This window comes from Malania oleifera, chromosome 3 (genome assembly GCF_029873635.1).
Source record: "Malania oleifera isolate guangnan ecotype guangnan chromosome 3, ASM2987363v1, whole genome shotgun sequence".
Classification (NCBI taxonomy): Eukaryota; Viridiplantae; Streptophyta; class Magnoliopsida; order Santalales; family Ximeniaceae; genus Malania; species Malania oleifera.
Genome location: NC_080419.1, coordinates 41,633,117 through 41,655,287, shown reverse-complemented (window position 1 = coordinate 41,655,287; position 22,171 = coordinate 41,633,117). Strand labels below are relative to the sequence as shown.

The following is a 22,171-nucleotide window of genomic DNA, read 5'->3' as shown; positions in this document are numbered from 1 at the left end:
AGGAGCAAAATGAGGTTGCCTTGATAAGGCTCCCCCTCACAATAAGCATGAAACACAAAAACATAACCAATATACACATATTTGTTCAAGCTTAACCGTGATTTAGTGTTTCTCCTTTTCAGAAAAATTATCCTCAACAAGTCATGTATGACATGAATGACAAAATTCAACGTGCAAGTATAAGATCAATTTGTATTCAGCATAATCATAAGTTACTCGCAATAGTTTATTCTCAACATATATCAAATCTTCCCCTTGATATTAACAAAAATGATTTCAGAATTTCAATAGAGATAAAGAGATATCATTCTACATTCAATCAACATATCATTCAACATTCAATCAATATGACTTTCAATATTCTCATTTTTCTATAACTTCTCCCCCTTTTGACATCAACAAAAAGGAATACAACAGAAAATTTAGCATGCAGTTTGCAGTAGGACAATTAGCCAGCATTCAGTTCACAAGCAATAGGTCCAATAGTCCGTATGCAATTCTCAAAACAATAGATCCGGCAATATGTCCATTGACTCATCATGCAATATATAATCAATATAATCATTTTCCAGCATGCATTTCTCAAAGTTTTGAACATAGTAAGCAGGAGAACATAGCATAAGGATTTAGCATTGATAAAAAAATTACTAAGAGTTTAAAAAAGAACCAAAGAAAAGATAAAATGTCACAATATTACAACCCAAATTTTTTTCATCAAGTAAATTCAAACAAACAACTAGTCCTCATCGTGATCATCACCACCGGAAGATGTCTCATCCTCCTCATCATCATCATCGTCCTCCTTGCCCAAGCTCGCCTCCATGGGAGCCTTTCCTTTCGAAGAGGAAGAATTGCCCATATGGCTCTCAATACGTGCAAGTCTCTAATCGAACGACTTAATACTGGACTGGAGTGCATTATAATTGGTATTCGTATCGCTACGAAAAGCACTCAGTTGGGAGTCCATATGTTGACGATAATCTATGAACTATGAAGGAGCATCAGTATCTGGAACTGCTAGAGCAGGTGGTGCATCCTGATGTGGATCTTGACCACGAGGCTGATCTGCGTGTAATCCTACATCACCTCGAGGAGCCTACTAGGCTTAGGTACCCCTCCATGTTCTCGGTATAGCTCGTATCCCATGAGTTTCACCATAGTGGATGAAAAGAGATCATAGGATGTACGTTTAATGAAAAAGGTGGATGAGTTGGCATCCCCAAGATGATAAAAAATGAGGTTCAAGATTCCTCCATATGGAAGAATTAATTGCCTCGCTTCTTCTTTTGAAATCATCCATTTTAGGATTAGGGTAGATAGATCCAGGTGTCTCCCCTTGTATAAGCACCACATTACAAAACAGTCTAAATAAGACATATGGTCACGAGACCCAACCCTAGGTAGAATGTTATATGTAATGAGGAGATGAATTATCTTAGCTTCAAGTTTCAATTTCCTCTATAAAGGTGGGTGGCCAAAATGTACAGGTTACTCAATCATGATTAGAGGTAAAAACTCTTGTGGGGTAAAGTCATGTGCCATAATCCAAGAGTGTCCTAGGTTAGGAGATTTAAATTTACCAACTTGAATCCTAAATCTAGTGGCAATAGTTTGTTGGGTGAGTGCAAAGGCTTTGTCCATGACTGTGGTTGTATACCTGTTTTCACCCCTTTCCATGTTTGGATAAAACAATTTAACCAAGTTTGGATAAATTCCCCTTGGCTGATATGAAATAAATATATCCCATCCTAAAACATTAAACATATGAAGGATGTTGGGGAAACTCCCTTGCATAAATGAAAGATCCAAAATCTTACCAAGGATTGGTTCGGTAGATCTTATATGCTCGGTTTACATTTTCTTTGCCGCCGAAGAGACAAGCCACCTTTGAATAGCCTTGGAATCATCTTTACCTGAGGTTTGACTCCTGTTTGCCCTCATCTTTGTTCTAGGCATGATTTGGGGGAAAATGGTTCGGTTAAATCTGCTATACCGAGAGAAGGAAGCAAGATTTTGAAGCTTAATGGAGATTTAATGGCTAAATTTGAGTGGGATAACTCCAAAAATGAAAGACGAAGCTTCAGGGGAACTACTACAAAAATTTCAGCATTCTAAAGTGGAAAAACTACAGAAATCACCTCGTTTAATATTGTTGGAGATGATTTTATGGCATTCATGTTAATTGGCTAGGTCTATAGATAGAGTATAATGATGAAATTGATATTTCTGGGATCTATATTAATTAAAACAATGAAGAAGGAAGCTATTTGTATCGTACATCAGTTTGGCGATATCTTTAGTTCACAGTCTTGTTATCTATCTCACCATAAGCAGGCTTAAATATGACTTGGTATTGGCAGTGCAAGCTTGCACAATGATGATAAACTGTGATATAGGATAGTAATGAACTGAAGAAAATTCTTGAGGCAAGAAAAAATCAAAAGTGTGTAAAAAAACATTGAAAAAAATTGACTTAGTGAAGAGAGTAACTAGCGTATGTATTATGGACAAAAAGGTGCTGGCAATTTAGTCTACCTATTATAAACTGGCAAAGAAAATTTTTTCGGAGTTTGTAATCAGTAAACATATAAGCGTTACGTCAAATGTATTTCATGTTGCTTTACTGAGAACTAGATGCAAAAGGCAAGCAGAACTATCTTTGTATTTTTGACTATTTTGTTTATCTATTTAGGGATGCTTTGTTTGGGTAATGTCTTCTAGATTTGAGGATTTTATTATTTAGAAAAAATGTTTTAGTTTATGTGTGTTTATTGGATTATTTTACTTGTTCTCCAAGCATTGTAAGCTTCTAAGGGTTTCCTGTTGTGTATTATCTTGAGGATGAAGTTGATTTTCAAATTAAATTTATTTGTACTCATTCCCTTCTAATCAAGCACTGGGCTCTTTAATGTTGATTTAGCAGCACCAATTTAATTCTGTTGCCTCTGGTTGAGTCTAGTGCATACCCTACATCGGTTTTGGTATCCGAGAAGATTCTGATCAGAAATCATTACTGCTGCTGTTGCTGCACCATCATTACCTGTCATTGCATCTTCCCCCTGGACCATCCTTCATCTGCATTCACAAGAACTAAAAAATAGTCTTTCTGCTGCAAAAAGAAAAGTTGAAGCAGTAGAAAAGGAAAAAAAAAATTGAAGTTGTAGAGCGGTGGGAAGAAAATCTTGTGTTTCTGTGAGGAAGCAAGTGGGGAGTTTCATGAGTCCTTAGGAAAACAGTTTGGAAATTCGTCACAGGGCATAAGATAATACCTAACTAACAAACAAAAAATGCAGGCAACAAGTCTAGAACGCAGGACCTCCCATCAACCATGGCTCTGATACCATCACGTCCCTATTTTTGGTTCATGACTGGCCATGACTCCATCTAGAATCCAATGGAGTCACTAGGCCTAGGCAAGAATTTGTTTTGCGAAACTGTCATTTGAAAACAAGTTAGAAACCAGTTAAGAGTGAATATTTGTTGAAAACACAAGATACATACATATATTTCATAAAGCAACTAAAAACGTTTTAATTTCAGTGACAAGATTTTTTGCATTGAGTTGTACTTTACATACAACATTTTCACACTTCTTAGTCTACATACATAAACACCAACTGAATACATGCTTAGCATCCCTATCGTCTTCATGCCAATCTGTAATATGTGTAAAAAATGGCAGTCTCCTGGAGAACTTAACAAGTGGAGCTCTCCTTCAGTTCAAACCTGAAATTAAGGAATAGGGTGTGCAACCACAAGCTCAATAGACATTCGTAATTCCCCCCTTATTCAAACAAGGATTTCAATACTTAACACGTATCATGAGGTGCAGGAATACACTCTTTATTCTAGGTTATATGCACAAACACTCTTTATTCTAAGCAATCTCCTCCTCTAAAATTATCATCACAAAACATCCAAATAGCATGCATTTACAATTTTTTTTTTCAACATAGCAGCACTGTCCCAATAAGTGCATATTTTATCTCAAACAAGTGCCAAATTTTAGCTTGATCGACCACCGCTTAATGTGGAAATACCCTCTGAAGGTTTTTAGGGCCTTTCACCCAAAGGAGACACGATCCCTACTTGCTCAAATCCCACAAACTCACAGCCACAAGCCATGCACAAAGTGCTAGCTATTTTACTTAATAGCAATTCATTGGATACACAACAAGCTATGCCATAGCAAGTAAGACCATCATCCGCACAAGATGAATATGTATCACATGAATTTTCCCAACTAAAGAAAATATGTAGCTATTATAAGTTGTGTCCAAAGAGAACATATATGTAGCTATATCAAGTAATTAGAAATAACAAGTTTAAATCTTTCTAGCTAGTAATTCAATTCCATGCATGATTTTACCTCTATTTCCTTTGAATACCCAAATCCGTAGGTGCATAAATGAAAATTAAGAAAGCCTACCTTAATTTTTAGCTTCTTCAAACCTAGGGTTAAATTTCCCTCTCAATTTCATGTATTTTCTCCTGATTTTATCTGAATTTTCCTTATTTTCTGCAGTTATCTCTCTCTCTCTCTCTCTCTCTCTCTCCTGGGCTAGAGTTTGCGGTATTTTTTTTTTTCTTCCTGTGTTGAGGTTGTTCTGACAGCAGCTACTTGCTGCCAGCTGGTTGCCAAGTGTCTCCTTCCAGGCTGGAAACATGGCAGATGCGGCAGCTGATGGCAACAAGGGCCCTGCAGTTCTGCCATCCGTGTGCTAGGTGTTGGCTGCTGGTCTTCAGAGCTGCCAGGTGGCTGCTGCTGGTTTGTAGTGCTGCCAGGTGCACCTGGTTTCAGCAGGCCCCATTCTTTTAACTCTTATGTTGTTTATGTTTTAGCATATACCTTATAATTTCCTTTCATCTAAGCCCCTCCTACCACTAATAAGTCAAATGGAATTCCCAATATCAGTTAACACAACTCAATTAATGAATAACATGGCTAGTATGAACTTTTTTAATGAAAACAAAGCAAAGTCATGCTAATTTATTGTGGCCTAAATGGTATGGTTATCACAGCTCTATCCTCTCAAAAAATTTTGTCCTTGAAATTTCATATGACCTTAGGCTGCAAACAAATGAGGATATCTTTCAGCCATGTTGATTTTTAATTCCCAGGTTGCTTCTTCGATGCCATGATATTCAACCGCCATGCAAATTTATGAAAGTAATTTAAACTTTCCGTGGTCTAAAGGGTATGGTTATCACATTTTTCATACCTATTAATGAGGGACTCCATTAGAACGAACAACAAAACCTGGATGAGAGAGTGAGAATGAAAGGAAGAGTGAGGGCGAAAGCGAGAATGTGGCAGTCTCATGGTCAATGTTCTTTTTCTCAGTGATGATGTACAAGCTGAGAAATAAGTTGCTATTCATTTATGGGCAGGTGTGGAAAATGTATGATTAGCGTGAATTGTGGTCTATGCCTTCAAGCCATGGTGCACTATTACTTCTATTGTAAAAATTGGATGCCTTTTTATTTACTAATTCCTGGCCTTCATAAATTTTGCATGTTCAGATATCTGCTAGCAAGCTTTGATGCATATGTAACAATCTTGGCCCAACTCTAGCAAAGTAATGTCTGCTTTAGCCCATTGAACCTCATGATTATTCCATAAAAGGTGCCTCAAATGGTTGAAGCCTAAACCATCATTATATGAACAATATCTCCCTAGGAAGACCTCTTTGGCACATGCCACAGACCTAGTGTGGGACCATGACAGGCACCCCCAGTGATTTTCTAACATCATTATCATAGTGCCCCACACCTTTTTGTCGGTCTCTTCCTATGGCAGTACCATAGGGTGGTTTTAATATCAATCGTAATGGTCATCGTCCAACTTTGGTGAGATATTATTCACTTTGACCTATTGAGCCTCGCAGTTTTGTCCCATAAAAGGCACCTCACAATGTTGAAACCTAGACCATCATTACATGGCTAAACTTTTTCCAATTATGCACGCAATGTGGGATTTGATAACTTCTAATGTTAGTGAGTGTGATATTTCTTCTGATTGTATCATATATATATATATATGTGTGTGTGTGTGTGTGTGTGTACATATATTATATAGCATGTACATAGATGTGTATTTATGCATTCTAATGATCACGATGTTGTGTATTTTTATATATATATATATATATATATGTATGTATGTATGTATATATTATAGCATGTATATATATGTGTATAATTTATGTATTCTAATGATCAAACGTTATGTATTTTTTTTATAGGTACACTTGAAGCATTTGGATGGCCATATTGAAGAGGTGACATGATTGCTGGATTTTCCATTCCTTTTTGTCACACTAGCATGATGCTTCTAATTTAACTTTATCAAAGCAGGTCCCCTATTTCTGTCTACCAGCAAATGAGTTAGTTGATGTTATTGCACCATCTTGCTATAGGTACTTGGTTCCTCTTTAGTTTTTTACCGTGCATTCTGTCCAGTGATTAATTAGGCTACACACCGCAAATGAGAAAATCTAGTTTACATAGAAAATGTATAAAATTCCATCATTTGCTCATGCTGTTTATCCAAGTCCTTCCTGCTCTAGTGCCAGAAAGATTGATCACATGATTTTCTTTTTCCTTTCTTTTTAGGATTAACAAAAATGCCGAAATGTTACTGTTGGTAGACCACTAAAAATGGTGACTGGTTTTGCCAATAATTCCATTCATGATGAAAATTTTTATGTTATTATGTTTTCTGCTCTTAAAAAATCAGCTATTGTGTAAATTACATCAAGAGTGAGATAAGATAGCCCTATTTTATACTTAGTTTATACTGTAGGCTACCTTCCTTTATTTCCAACGGTGCTCTGCCCACTTTCTACCCAAAACCAGCTCTTTCATAGTCATAGTTTAATTCAAAAATTATAAATATTTCAGCCCAAAACCATCACAGTACCATTCCCATTGCTATTTTTTTGATAAAAAAGAAGAGATTTTATTAAGGAGGCCCATTATTTCTAACAACAAATTCTCATTTCTCCTTCTTGTCCAGATTGCGGACGTTCTAAGAGATTTTTCTGTCATGCCCTAGCACATATATGATGCAAATAGGTGTAGAAATAAAACAAGAAATTCGGAGATAAAGAATGAGATTTCAGGATAGTGTTTTTGCGACCTTTTTGGATTCAAATAACTAGTAAATCTGTAAAATAATTGTAGAATTATTAGATATTTGTCAGCCTTTATTAAAGGCTGATCTTTAGGAGATTTACAGCTAACAAACCAGTTGATTTGTACTGATTTGTTAGCTATTTTTGGTTCCACGATCCTAGGGGATTTGGGTATCATGTTATCTGATTCTGTAGATAGTCTTTCCTATTTTACTACTTTCCATTTTAAATAGGATATTCTATTTTTAGTAAGTTGTAAATATCCCTAGTAATTAGATGAGAATTATCATCTATTTAAAGGGAATGTAATCTTTTTTATAGTGAGTGGAATATTCAGTTTTCTTTTCCACATTTCAACATGGTATCAGAGCATCCTCTGAACCCTAATCTTCCCATATGACCAAATACAGTATGGCCACTGGGAGACGCGACTCCACCTCTTCAATCTCAGACGTCACCACCAATTAGGAAGCCATGGTCTTAGGCAACAGCAGCAGTTCAAATAGCTGCCTCATGCCCACTAAAAGACACAAAATTAATGGGAATAACTCCAATGGTCCCATTCCGTGATGATGTTTATTTGCGGAAAGGGAAAGGATGATTATCTCTCAGGAGTTGCAGCCCAACCAAGCAAGTATGATGCGAAGTTCTAAACATGGAAATCGGAATATAACATGGTCATGTCATGGCTCATTAATTCCATGACAACATTGGAGAAAATTTTCTTCTCTACGGAACAACGAAGGAGATTTGGGAAGCTACCAAGGAAACGTATTCTAACAATGAGTTTATATGCAGAAAGGGAAAGGATGATTATCTCTCAGGAGTTGCAGCCCAACCAAGCAAGTATGATGCGAAGTTCTAAACATGGAAATGGAATATAACATGGTCATGTCATAGCTCATTAATTCCATGACAACATTGGAGAAAATTTTCTTCTCTACGGAACAACGAAGGAGATTTGGGAAGCTACCAAGGAAACGTATTCTAACAATGAGAATACATCTGAATTATTTGAGGTGGAAAGTGTTCTCCATAACTTACGCCAAGAAGATTTGATAGTGACCCAATACTTCAACACCCTCAACCGCTACTGGCAATAAATGGACTTATTCGAGGAGCACTATTGGAGCTCTCCTGAAGATGGAATCAGGTATAAACAAATTGTTGGAAAGAAAAGAATATACAAATTTTTGATTGGATTAAATAAAAATCTTGATGAAGTACGAGGAAGAATCCTAGGATCCAAACCAATGCCAAACATCTGAGAAGCATTTTCAAAAGTTCGCTGAGAGGAGAGTCAAAAGAAGATAATGGTGGGCCCTCAAGACTCTGCAACAAACCTGGAGATGCGGAAAGGGAAAGGATGATTATCTCTCAAGAGTTGCAGCCCAACCAAGCAAGTATGATGCGGAGTTCTAAACATGGAAATCGGAACATAACATGGTCATGTCATGGCTCATTAATTCCATGACAACATTGGAGAAAATTTTCTTCTCTACGGAACAACGAAGGAGATTTGGGAAGCTACCAAGGATACATATTCTAACAATGAGAATACATCTGAATTATTTGAGGTGGAAAGTGTTCTCCATAACTTATGCCAAGAAGATTTGATAGTGACCCAATACTACAACACCCTCAACCGCTACTGGCAATAAATGGACTTATTCGAGGAGCACTATTGGAGCTCTCCCGAATATGGAATTAGGTATAAACAAATTATTGGAAAGAAAAGAATATACGAATTCCTAATTGGATTAAATAAAAATATCGATGAAGTACGAGGAAGAATCCTAGGATCCAAACCAATGCCAAACATTTGATAAGCATTTTCAAAAGTTCGCCGAGAGGAGAGTCAAAAGAAGATAATGGTGGGCCCTCAAGACTTTGCAACAAACCTGGAGATGCGGAAAGGGAAAGGATGATTATCTCTCAGGAATTGCAGCCCAACCAAGCAAGTATGATGCGAAGTTCTAAACATGGAAATCGGAACATAACATGGTCATGTCATGGCTCATTAATTCCATGACAACATTGGAGAAAATTTTCTTCTCTACGGAACAACAAAGGAGATTTGGGAGGCTACCAAGGAAACGTATTCTAACAATGAGAATACATCTGAATTATTTGAGGTGGAAAGTGTTCTCCATAACTTACGCCAAGAAGATTTGATAGTGACCCAATACTTCAACACTCTCAACCTCTACTGGCAATAAATGGACTTATTCGAGGAGCACTATTGGAGCTCTCCCGAAGATGGAATCAGGTATAAACAAATTGTTGGAAAGAAAAGAATATACAAATTTTTGATTGGATTAAATAAAAATCTTGATGAAGTATGAGGAAGAATCCTAGGATCCAAACCAATGCCAAACATCTGAGAAGCATTTTCAGATGTTAACTGAGAGAAGAGTCCAAAGAAGATAATGGTGGGCTGTCAAGACTCTGCAACAAACTTGGAGATGCGGAAAGGGAAAGGATGATTATCTCTCAGGAGTTGCAGCCCAACCAAGCAAGTATGATGCGGAGTTCTAAACATGGAAATAGGAACATAACATGGTCATGTCATGGCTCATTAATTCCATGACAACATTGGAGAAAATTTTCTTCTCTTCGGAACAACGAAGGAGATTTGAGAAGCTACCAAGGAAACGTATTCTAACAATGAGAATACTTCTGAATTATTTGAGGTGGAAAGTGTTCTCCATAACTTACGCCAAGAAGATTTGATAGTGACCCAATACTTCAACACCCTCAACCGCTACTAGCAATAAATGGACTTATTCGAGGAGCACTATTGGAGCTCTCCTGAAGATGGAATCAAGTATAAACAAATTGTTGGAAACAAAAGAATATACAAATTTATGATTGGATTAAATAAAAATCTTGATGAAGTACTAGGAAGAATCCTAGGATCCAAACCAATGCCAAACATCTGAGAAGCATTTTCAGAAGTTCGCCGAGAGGAGAGTCAAAAGAAGATAATGGTGGGCCCTTGAGAATCTGCAACAAACCTGGAGAGTTCGGCCCTTGCGGTTCAAGGAAATCCATATAACAACAGTGACAGTAGACCGAAGAAAGGGAGACCGTGGTGTGACCATTGTCGACGTCTTGGTCACACCAAGGACACCTGTTGGAAAATCCATGGTGAACCCGCAGATTGGAAACCTTCCCGCTTTGCCAACGACAGAGAAGTACGGGGAAATTTCATCTCGGTAGATGAAAAACCAGCACCATCAGAGCCTAGTCTTTTTCGGCAAGGAGCAACTAGAATTATTGTAGAAAATGTTCAGCCAATCTTCAGTAGCCCCTACTACTGTGGTCGGTATCGGTTCTTTGGCACACAAAGGTAATTTTTTAAGTGCTCTTAATGTTAAAAAGGAGAAGCTAGGTCCATGGATTATAGACTCAAAAACATTTGACCATATGACTAGAGGTAGAAATTTTTTTTCTACTTACAGTCCTTGTTATGAAATTTTAACAGTCAGGATAGCAAATGGTTCACTCTCAAAAGTGGCTAGTACAGGTTCTATTAAAATTTCAGAGAACCTTACACTCAACTCAATTCTATTAGTGCAAAATTTGGATTGCAATTTACTATCTATTAGTAAACTCACTCGAGATCTCACTTGTGTTACTAAATTTTTCCCAAATATTTGTGAATTTCAGGCCTTGGATTCACGAAAGATGATTGGCAGTGCTAAGACGTGTTCGGGGCTCTATCTTCTCGAGGTTAATGATCCTCCTCGAGGAACAACTCACAAATCCGATTGTTTAGTGTCTAGAAGCCAAAGTTATTTTTTTGTCATTCGTTCTAATAATGATAGTGCAATTATTTTGTGGCACTATAGGTTAGGACATCCAAATTTCTTGTATCTCAAGAAACTCTTTCCTTCATTATTCAATTATAAAAATCCCAATGATTTCAGTGTGAGATGTGTCAATTTTCAAAACATGTTTGCAACTCTTATCCCAACTGACCCTACAAAGCTTCCCAACCCTTTTCAATGATTCATAGTGTTGTGTGGGGGCCATCTAGGATCAAGAATTTTCTTTGGGATATTTAATAGTTATCTCACCCTTCTTCTGATTCTAGCCCTTCTCACTTATCACAAATTTCTGAATCTATTCCAACTACTGACTCCATTTCTCCTTCACATCCCTTCTTAGAATATCCTGTGAAACATCAGCATCTGGACACTATTCAACCAATAGAAAATGATGAGCTGATTACATATTCGCGAAGGAGAAGGAACCAAAAGGAGATAGAACAGCAAGCATCCCTTGAGCAAATCCAAGTCTGATATGAGCCCTAGATCAAGTGAAAATCCACTAGGTAACTCTAATCTCGAGACTTCCCATGATGAGTTAACTAATGATGATAGTGATTGCCCTATTGCTGTGAGAAAATGTGTGAGATCATGCACAAAACACCCAATAAACACTTTTGTGTCATATCAGGGGCTGTCATCGAATTTTAGATCTTTTGTTGCCAACCTTGGCAAAATCTAGGTTCCTAATAACATACAAGAGGCTCTTGGTACACCTGAATGGAAGTCAGCTATCTGGGAAGAAATCAGTGCACTAGAAAAGAATGGGAACATGGTAGATCACAAAATTACCAACTGGAAAACGTCCAGTAGGTTGCAAATGGATATTCACTATGAAAGACAATGAAGATGGAAGTGTTAACCGATTCAAAGCTCGGCTGGTAGCAGAGGGACTCACTTAATCATATGGAATCGACTACGAAGAGACATTTGCCCCTGTAGCTAAGTTAAATACAGTGCGGGTCCTCTTATCTTTGGCAACAAATTTAGACTGACCTCTTCACCAACTAGATGTCAAGAATGCCTTCCTCAATGGAGACCTAGCTGAAGAAGTTTAAATGGAAATTCCTCCTGGATTCAAGACATAAGCTACACACAAAAAAGTCTGCAAACTCAAAAGATCTTTATATGGGCTCAAGCAATCCCCAAGAGCCTGGTTCGAGAGATTCACAAAGGTAGTCAGGAGGTATGGCACTATGGCTATTCTCAATGTCAATCAGATCATACACTATTTGTTAAATACTATCCTGAAGGAAAAATTTCTATCCTCATTGTATATGTGGACCACATCATTCTAATGGGAGATTATGAGGAAATGAGTAGACTCAAAAGTCTTCTAGCTAAAGAATTCGAAATCAAGGACCTTGGGAATCTTAAATACTCCCTAGGCATGGAAGTGGCATGCTCAAGGAAGGGAATCTTTGTTTCCCAAAGGAAATATGTTCTAGATCCTTTGAAAGAGACTGGGATGCTCGGAAGCAAGCTAGCAGATACTCCTATGGATTCAACAACCAAACTAGGAGCCAAGGAAGACAGTGCATCAGTGGATAAAGGCATATATCAAAGACTAGTTGGAAAACTTATATATTTGTCTCACACCTGACTTGATAATGCTTCTTTATTAGTATGGTGAGTCAATTCATGAACAATCCCATTGAAGAACATATGGAGGCAGTTTATAGAATCGTACGATATCTGAAGCTAACACCAGGTATTTTTTGAGAAGAATCAAAGAAGAGATATTGAAGTATTTAGTGAAGCAGATTGGGCAGGATCAATACATGATCGAAGGTCAACTTTTGGGTACTGCACATATGTGTGGGGAAACTTGGTTACATGGTGAAGTAGGAAGCAATCAGTTGTGTCAAGAAGCAGTGTAGAAGGTGAATTCAGGGCAATGGCACACGGCATCTTTAAAGGAATATGACTAAGAAGGCTTCTAAAGGAATTAAAGATTTCAGGTGAAGAACCCATGAAGATGTTCTGTGACAATCAGTTAGCCATCAGCATTGCAAATATCCCAGTGCATCATGATTGAACAAAACACGTGGAGATTGATCGACATTTCATGAAAGAAAAAATAGAGGAAGGAATAATCAAGATGTTGTATGTGTCTACATGTCTCCAAACAGCCGATATCCTTACTAAGGCTCTGCCAAGAAAGATTTTTGATGATCTGAGTTCCAAGCTAGGCCTAATCAATATTTACAGCCCAACTTGATGGGGAGTGTAGAATTATTAGATATCTGTCAGCCTTTATTAAAGGCTGATCTTTAGGAGATTTACAGCTAACAAATTTGTTGATTTGTTAGCTATTTTTGGTTCCACGATCCTAGGGGATTTGGGTAGCATGTTACCGGATTCTGTAGATAGTCTTTCCAGTTTTACTGCTTTCCATTTTAAATAGGATATTCTATTTTCAGTAGGTTGTAAATATCCCTAGTAATTAGATGAGAATTATCATCTATTTTAAGGAATGTAATCTTTTTCATAGTGAGTAGAATATTCAGTTTTCTTTTCCACATTTCAACAATAATAAAGAGATGACTGCTGTGAATTTCAGTTCAGCAAATAAGACAATTTCTAGTCACAACAACTTAATCCTCAAAGTACCTGTTTTGTCACTGTTTATTATTGTTGTGTTTATCCATCTTGTTAATTTCCATAGATTGGTTCAAGTAGTAATTCTGCATCTTTGGGATATATCTGGAACCATGTGCTGTGTTTGTTTGCTTTAAAATCTTGTTCTTACATTTTTCTTTTTCTTTTTTTAAAACTTCTACAGCTGTTTTGACTACACAAATGCATTGGCGGTGAGTTCCATCTTCTTTGAGTAAACTAGTATGTCATATCATAATTTTCAAGGACTATTTTCCTTTTTCATTTATCACCTTTTTCTTTATGTGTTGTGGGCGGAGAGTTACTTATTACATTTCTTAAAATATTAAGTTGGTTTGTCTTTTACTGATAGGTGTTGAGTAAAAGAAAAAACAAACTTGAGGGGGAAATTTAAAAAGAAATTTTACGGGTCAATGACTATGCCCCATTTATGTGTTTGTGATACTTTAATATTTACCTATTTAGTTGTTTTCATATATTGACACGCCTGCTAGACTATGCAATCTTTTTCCAAAGAACCTGATTAAAGTAACAGTGTTGAATGTCAAAAGTTGATTGTTGTGTAAAATTTTAAAATGCTGATGATTTTAAATGCAAGCAGATTTCAGGCATCTTTTGCGTTGAATGTTTAATTATGAAGAATTTGGACATTAGCTATTTATAAATGCACTAGCTGATTTTGGATACAAAAGCAAAATATGCGAGGAAATTTCTGTTTTATATATATACAAATAGAAACATATATATACACAATAGATTTGTATTTATTTATTTGTAGGAAATAAAAAATAAGTAAATGCACATCTGGCCATATAGACATCAAAATTCATGTTTAATGAACTTGCCTTACCAACTGAACATAGTACATAACATACCTTTCTAGTGGTGTTGAATCCACATATCATTTTAGTAGTATTCTGCTGTACTTGGTTCCCCTGTTTATATGCACAAATCCCTTTTCAAAGTGGATTTTTTTTCTGTAGAAATTTATCAACCATCTCTTTTTTTGGTTTCTTTTGTAAAAGGGTTTTTGGATTTTGGTGGAGATATCGTGTTATGCTCAAGTAAAAGGGTGAGATAGAGAGGGTCAAAAAGGAGAATCAAGTAATCTTTCAGAAGTTCAAACCAATGATTGCTGAAGCCTGAAGGGATTCTGGACGCCATGGAAATGCAAATTTAGGGGGATTGTAGAAAGTGTGTGCGATTTCTAGAGGGGACAAGTTGTAATCAGCTCTTAAGTTTTCAAAAGCCCCTAAGTGGAATGAGAAAATGGGTATTTATAGTGCTAGATGTGTGCTGTCATCCTCCAATAGGAGAGAAGTATGCCTATTATGTAATGGTCAAAAGGAAAAGGAATGATTGTAGGTCAAATAAAGTAATAAGACAAGGCCAAATTGAGGGAGAGCAAGAAGGCACAAACTAGATGTCAAATATTTTGTGAATGGCCAAATGAATTGGCCTTGAGTTCTGTATATTATATATAGAATTTACAAGAATGCTATACATGGAAAGTAAATAAGGTCTAGTATGATTCTAGCCCTATACAAGTAAACTATAATTTGTCAAGCCCTATACATGCAAACTAAATATATGCCAATTGTACAAAATAATGAATTGAAATATAAGGAAATAAATGTGGGCTGAAGTAAGGAAAGAAATCTTTTGCTTTGCTGTTTGCTGTTCCATTGACAGCCCCCCTCAAATTGATGCAAATTGATCAACAAGCATCAATTTGCTACTTAGGAAGCAATGTCGATGACGAGTGAGAGCCTTGGTGAAGATATTTGCAGTTTGTAATTCAGTGGAAATGTGTGAAGAATGATAACACGAACTTCAAATCCTTCACAGATAAAGTGACAATCGACTTCAATATGCTTCGTGCGCTCATGATAGATAGGATTGGCCGTGATCTGGATAACACTTGTATTATCGGCATGTAGAGGTGTAGGATCGGTCTCAGAAAAATCTAGCTCAACAAGCAAGCCTCAAAGCCATATAATTTCAGAACAAGCAAGAGACATCACGCGGTATTCAAATTCCGTCGATGACTTGGAAACTCTATCTTGCTTTTTACTCTTCCAAGAGATCAATGCATCACCTAAGAACACACACCAATCAGTGATGGAGCGATGTGTATCTGCACAACCAGCTCAATCAGCATCGCTATAAGAAGCAAAGCGAGTAGAATTGTCTGCAGGGAAGAATAAACCATGGGCAGCAGTGCCCTGAACACAGCATATGATCCTATGGACAGCAGCCAAATGAAGATGATGAGGAGTATGATGCAACTGGCTGACTTGCTGTACAACAAAAGAAATGTCTAGTCTAGTAATGGTGAGATAGACAAGACTACCCACCAACTTCCGGTATAAACTGGGATCAGCGAGTAAATTACCCTCCTCTTTGCAAAGCTTGACATTTAATTCCATGGGAGTATCAACAGAAGTACCCTTCTAAAGGCCAGCTGTGGCCACCAAGTCACTAGCATACTTATGTTGATTAAGTGAAATACCTAAGGGACTACGATTTACCTCAAGACCAAGAAAATATGTGAGAGACCCAAGATCTTTCATATGAAAAGACTCTAAGAGATGAGTCATGAGCTGAGCAAGTAAAGCAAAATCGGAACTAATAATCACAATATCATCAACATAAACCAAAAGAACAACAATACCCATGTCTGATTTACGAAGAAACAATGAAGTGTCGTACTTGCTCTGCTTGAATGAAAATTGTAATAAAGTGGTGCGGAATTTATCAAACTAGGCCCTTAGAGCTTGTTTGAGACCATAAAAAGAACAACGAAGCTTACACACATGTGAAGTCAGAGAGGGAAACAAACCCGGGGGTGGCTTTATATAAATACACTCTTTAAGATCCCCGTGAAGAAAAGCATTCTTGACATCCATCTGATGTAGTGGCCACTCACTAGAAGCAGCAATAGTCAGAATCTTATGAACAGTAGTTGTCTTAGCCACATGAGCAAAGGTCTCTTCATAATTGACACCATTTTCCTGATTTCCCAAGTGCAACAAGGCGAGCTTTGTAACGATTCAGACTTCCATTAGATCGGACCTTGACTGAGTAAACCCATTTACAACCCAGAGGAACAATGGTGGGAGGACAAGGCTTAATGTCCCATGTGTGATTGGCCTCTAGAGCGGCAATTTCTTTCTGCATAGCTTGTCGCCAACAATCATGCTTCGCAATGTGTGAGTAGGAAGTGGGAATATCTAAAGTGGACAATGTAGTAGTAAGAGCTGAAACAGAGGTACCAGAACTTGAAGAGGGAAACCCATACCTGTCTAGTTGTATAGACACTTGAGAAGAGCGCTGTACCAAAGGCTCTGTAGGTGCTGCAACTAACTGTATCTGGAGCATGGTAGGATCAAATATTGGATGAGCTACCGGAAGAGACTGTGGGCGGGGCTCCGCGTATACACAATGCCTGGTTTAAAACGAGAACTGATTGGATGAGGATCTGACAACGACTCCTTAAAGGAGGGGAGAATCACAGTAGGAGAGGAGGGTACAGAGGACACAAGAAAGAAATGTTGATTTTCAAAGAAAATAACATTCCTAGAAATGTGTGTACGATGTAATGTGGGATCATAGCAAACAAATCCCTTTTGACACACATTGTATCCCAAGAATGCACATCGAATAGATTGAGCAGATAATTTATGTCGCTCATGAGGAGGTAAATGAAAAAAACATGCACAACCAAAGGTACGAAGGTTATCGTAACTAGGTTGCTTAGTAACTAAACGGGAATAGGGAGACTCCATGAGTAGGACTTGAGAAGGTAAACGATTAATCAAGTAAGTAACAGTTTTTAGAGCCTCAACCTAGAACAAGCATGGAACAGAGGATTCCAGCAAGTGAGTACGGACCTCATCTAGGAGATGACGATTTTTATGTTCGGCTACTCCACTCTGTTAGGGAAAAGGAGGACATGGACATTGATGAATAATGCCTTTAGAAGCCAAAAAATGCCTGAAACTCAATAGACACATATTCACCACCACAATTTGTGCATAATGTCTTAATAGAAGCAGAAAAAATATTGTCAACATATGCTAAATACTCAGTGAAAGTACGAAAAACCTCAAATTTAGAGCGAAGAAAGTAGACCCAAGTAAATCTACTATGATTCATCAATGAAAGTCACAGTATTTAAATTTTTCAAGTGAACTAACTAGGTAAGGTCCCCAAACATCACTATGGATAAGCTCAAAACACTGAGAAGTTTTACTAGCATGCAAAGGGAAGGGAAGAGTTTTTCTTTTACCAAGTTTGTAAGAGGCACACTCAAGAGATAAAGAAGAACGTTCTTTATTACCAAGTAAACTAGAGTTCAATACATGAGATAAGATCTGAGTATTGGGATGGCCTAAACGACGATGCCACACCATACTAAGATCTGAAACATTATTACAAGCAAAAGACCTAATAGAAGAAACTAGAGAACGTGCTGGAGCAGGCAAAAGTAGTGGAAACAAGCGCCCCACTTTAGGTCCCTTTGCGATTGGCTCCCCCATTACCTAGTCCTGCACAACACAACCATTACCAGAAAAATTAACAGCACAATTGTTATCAACTAATTGACCAACAAAAATAAGATTTGTGGAAAGTTGAGGAGCAAGAAACACATTAGTGAACTTAGAAGAGGCATCTCCGACAGCAGCTATTGGCAAAGAACTACCATTGGCAATATGAATAGTAGATTGACCAGCGTAGGGCCGAACATGACACAAGGTAGTGGGATTATTCGTCATGTGATTCAAGGCACCCGAGTCCACTTACCAGAGACATAGTAGAATTGTTACCTTGGAGCCCCATTGCTAATAATGCTGAAATTAGCATTTGTTGCACCATTTCGGGTGTGTAGAAATTCGTTGGAGGAGGTGCAGGAACAAAGAAGTCACCTGAAGAAGAGCTAGGAGCCGCAAACGTCATTGTGGGGGTACACCAACAGAAGTCTGGAATGCCTGGGTCTGACGTTTCTGCAGGTGGATACGACATTCATTGATAATGTGACCCTTTTTCTTGCAATAAGAGCAGAATTTCTTGAAACAATTAGCAGCGATATGTCCAAATTCTTTGCAGCAAAAAACACTGCAAAGTGCTAGAATGTGCAGGCAGCATAAACCACAGGGACAGACCCGAAACTACCATGAGATTGTGCCATAGTAACTTGAGTACTAAGCCATTGTTCTTCATGAAGTAACTCACCAAAAAAAACATCCAGAGAAGGAACAGGAGAGCAATTTAGCGGAGACGAGCGAATAGATTCATACTCGGGGCGGAGTTTCATAAGAAATTGATCACGACGACTAGTCTCGTGAATACGTTGAATAATGGGAAGAGAAGCCATAGGAACATCTGCAGTAACAAGATCAGATAGTCATTCCAAAGAGTCTAAAACCCCAAATAATAGTCTTGGATGGAACGATTGTCATGTTGAAACATGGCAATCACATGCTCTAACTGAAACGACAGGCACCGTTATATTGATGATATACTGTTTTTAAATAAGTCCACATGGATTGAGCGGTGCGACAACGTCGCAAGTTGGGGATAATATGTGGCTCAATCGAGTCAAGAAGCCAAGACATAATCTGAGCATCAAGCACAGTCCATGAAGGACAAGTTGCAGACTCCTTGGATTTATTAGGATTGGGTGCACAATCCGTGCCATCAATATGACCCCAATGATCTTTTCCCTTCAGGAAAAGTTCAAACTGAAAAGCCCACATAGAATAATTGGTGCCCGTAAACTTGGCTCATATAGGTGCGGAGTCCATGCTAAATAATGGAGAAAATCGAGAAGACCCAAAAAAACAGACTGTGCCCAAAGAAACAGGCCACCAGAAAATCTAGAAGCCCAAAATAAACAATGCAGGTACAAAAAAAAAAAAAAAAAACCCAAGAACAACCTCCCTACACTAAAAATTAAATCTTGAACCAAAAACTTGATGTGCCGAGAAGAGAAGTGCCAGAAACAGCAACAAATAGATGTTGCCTGCTTACCGAGAGTCACAAACAGAAACAGAAACTAGAGAAATAAGTGGCAAACCAGAAACCTGCTGTGCCTGCTTGCCGATAGTCACAAACCTGCTTGCCGAGAGTCACAAACAGCAACAGAAATTGGAGAACTAAGTGGCAAACCAGAAACCTGCTGTCCCTGCTTGCCGAAAGTCACAAACAGTAGCAAAAAACTGTTGCCTGCTTGCCGAGAATCTCAAGGACATAAACTGGAGGAATATATGGCAACCCAGAAACCTGCTGTGCCAACAACCACGCAGCCATATAAGTACCGAAAGAACAGAGAAAAAATTCCATAAGAGAAAACAAAACCCCAACAGCCACGAAACCAAGAAGACAGACAATCGAAGGGGAAAAAAAACCTAGTAGTCAGTTGGCTCTGATACCATGTCAAATATTTTGTGAATGGCCGAATGAATTGGCCTTGAGTTCTGTATATTATATATAGAGTTTACAAGAATGCTATACGTGGAAAGGGAATAAGGTCTAGTATGATTCTAGTCCTATACAAGTAAACTATAATCTGTCAAGCCATATACATGTAAACTAAATATATGCTAACTGTACAAAATAATGAATTGAAATATAAGGAAATAAATGTGGGCTGAAGTAAGGAAAGAAATCTTTTGCTTTGCTGTTTGCTGTTCCATTGACACTAGATGATATGTGGCGCACACTATGAAAACTAAGGATGGATTAAGGGCCTGAGCCTTTTTAATGGAATTGATTCAATCCTATCAGGTGAAAACTTTTTAGAACATTTGAAGAGGCATGATTGACCATAGACCATCTCGCATGTCCCATGGCCATGCTAGGCATGCTGCGGCTGCCTTCTGCAAAAGTGTAAAAAATGAGAATCAACAATCACACAATAATTACTTTGAAACTTTGAATGCAAGCCCAAGTTGGGATAAATTCAAGATTTAGAAAATTGTAAATTGAAGCATCCACATTTGACCTGTGCATGGGCATTTGGTTGAATAAGGAGTTTGCATGCATTAAAAGTATTAATTGTAGCAGAACAAAGTTTGAGAATAGATTTCCAAAGAGTTGGCCAAAATGTAAAGTATCCCATATTTTTCCTATAGGGAATTAAATTCAAATCTGCAAAAAGCAGCATTTTTCAGGCAATACCAACTTGGATATTATGGTATAATCAGGTGATAAAGTAAATGTATTTAAAAGAGAAAAGAGAAAAAAGGAGATGAATCTCCAATCTTAATCTCCAAGTACTTACCGAAATTCTATATATTAAGGGAGTAAGAACTTCATGGACAAATAAAACTGTATATGGGGAGAGGAGATTCAAACCCGCATTCGATTCTTGTGTTAAGGTATCCATAGAAAAAAAATAAATTATTTTTTATTCAATTGCATACTAATTGCATGCATAGTTGTTAGAATCTTATGATTTGCGACTCAATTCATACGATTCATATCAATTCCACACCAAATTGATTTGAATCTTTCTAACAAATCTAAAAGCAATTGAATCATTGCCAATTCTATCGATTGACCTCGTAAGTCTAATGATTTGACCTGAATCCTCTGATTCAGATGATTCATATCCTAGCAGATCCAATTGGTTTAAAACCCCAAAAACAACAAACTTTTTTTTATTGCTTTTATTTTTACACAATTACCTCCCATTCCTTGTTTACGTTAGTTTTGTGCTAAAAATAGCACTTTAGATCTTATGTTGCCTTCACAAAACCATTCTTCACTCTTTGAGGGATTGTAGTGTTCTGCCATTGAAAAGGCACAAAACACTTGTCGGCTAAAGTCAAGAAGGAATGTGCATGAAATATTAAGTTTTTAATTGTTGGTAAACACCAAAAGTTTAGCTTTTTTTTATTTTTATTTTTCTTGATTCCTTCTCTTAAACAGCATAAAGTTCATTTTTTATTAATATATATATTTTGAGAACAAAAGAAATTCATTGATAGAATAGCAATGTATAAATGGGAGAATAAGACATATCCTTTTGAAACTCTGGTTTAACCCCGAAAAAGTAAAAAGGGAAAACCAAAAAGCACTAGAAACGACCCAAAATAATCAGTGTGCCCTATCAATTCAACGAGGAAAGCCAATCATGCTGAATATCCGAAAAGCACATCCCCTTGAAGTTCCCATTACCCACACACCAAAGAGAAACTAAATAGTGAATCTTCTCCCAAGCCAACAAAAATGACTTCTTCCCTAAGAAAATGCACGTGTTTCGTTCCATCCACAGATCCCAAAATACAGAAAATAGGGCAATTCAATAACTTGTTACCTTTCTTTTTCCTGCCAAAACCGACAAAATGAATTCCCAAAAACTCCTCCATTGTCTCTGGACGAGCCCATCATACCCCAAAATAATCAAATAGCTTGTTCCAAATCCTCCAAGAAAAATCACAATGCATGAAAGGATGCAGAGCAGTTTCAGGGCTATTAAAATAAAGTACACATACATCTGGGGAGAGAGCTTTAACGATCACCTAATCTGTATCATGTTATTGGTATTTGGCCTTCCAAATAGATCTATAGAGGAAA

The 22,171-nt window shown here is 37.5% G+C and overlaps 1 protein-coding gene across 1 annotated transcript in view; it reads left to right on the top strand.

The window, feature by feature from the left end:
• Positions 1 to 22,171, top strand: part of LOC131151751 (7-hydroxymethyl chlorophyll a reductase, chloroplastic) — a 97,418-nt gene that overhangs the window by 53,530 nt on the left and 21,717 nt on the right. The window contains exons 11-13 of the mRNA XM_058103153.1: positions 6,246 to 6,281; positions 6,358 to 6,419; positions 13,755 to 13,782. Coding sequence (XP_057959136.1) covers positions 6,246 to 6,281; positions 6,358 to 6,419; positions 13,755 to 13,782 — 126 coding nt within the window. The remainder of the gene's footprint in view (positions 1 to 6,245; positions 6,282 to 6,357; positions 6,420 to 13,754; positions 13,783 to 22,171) is intronic.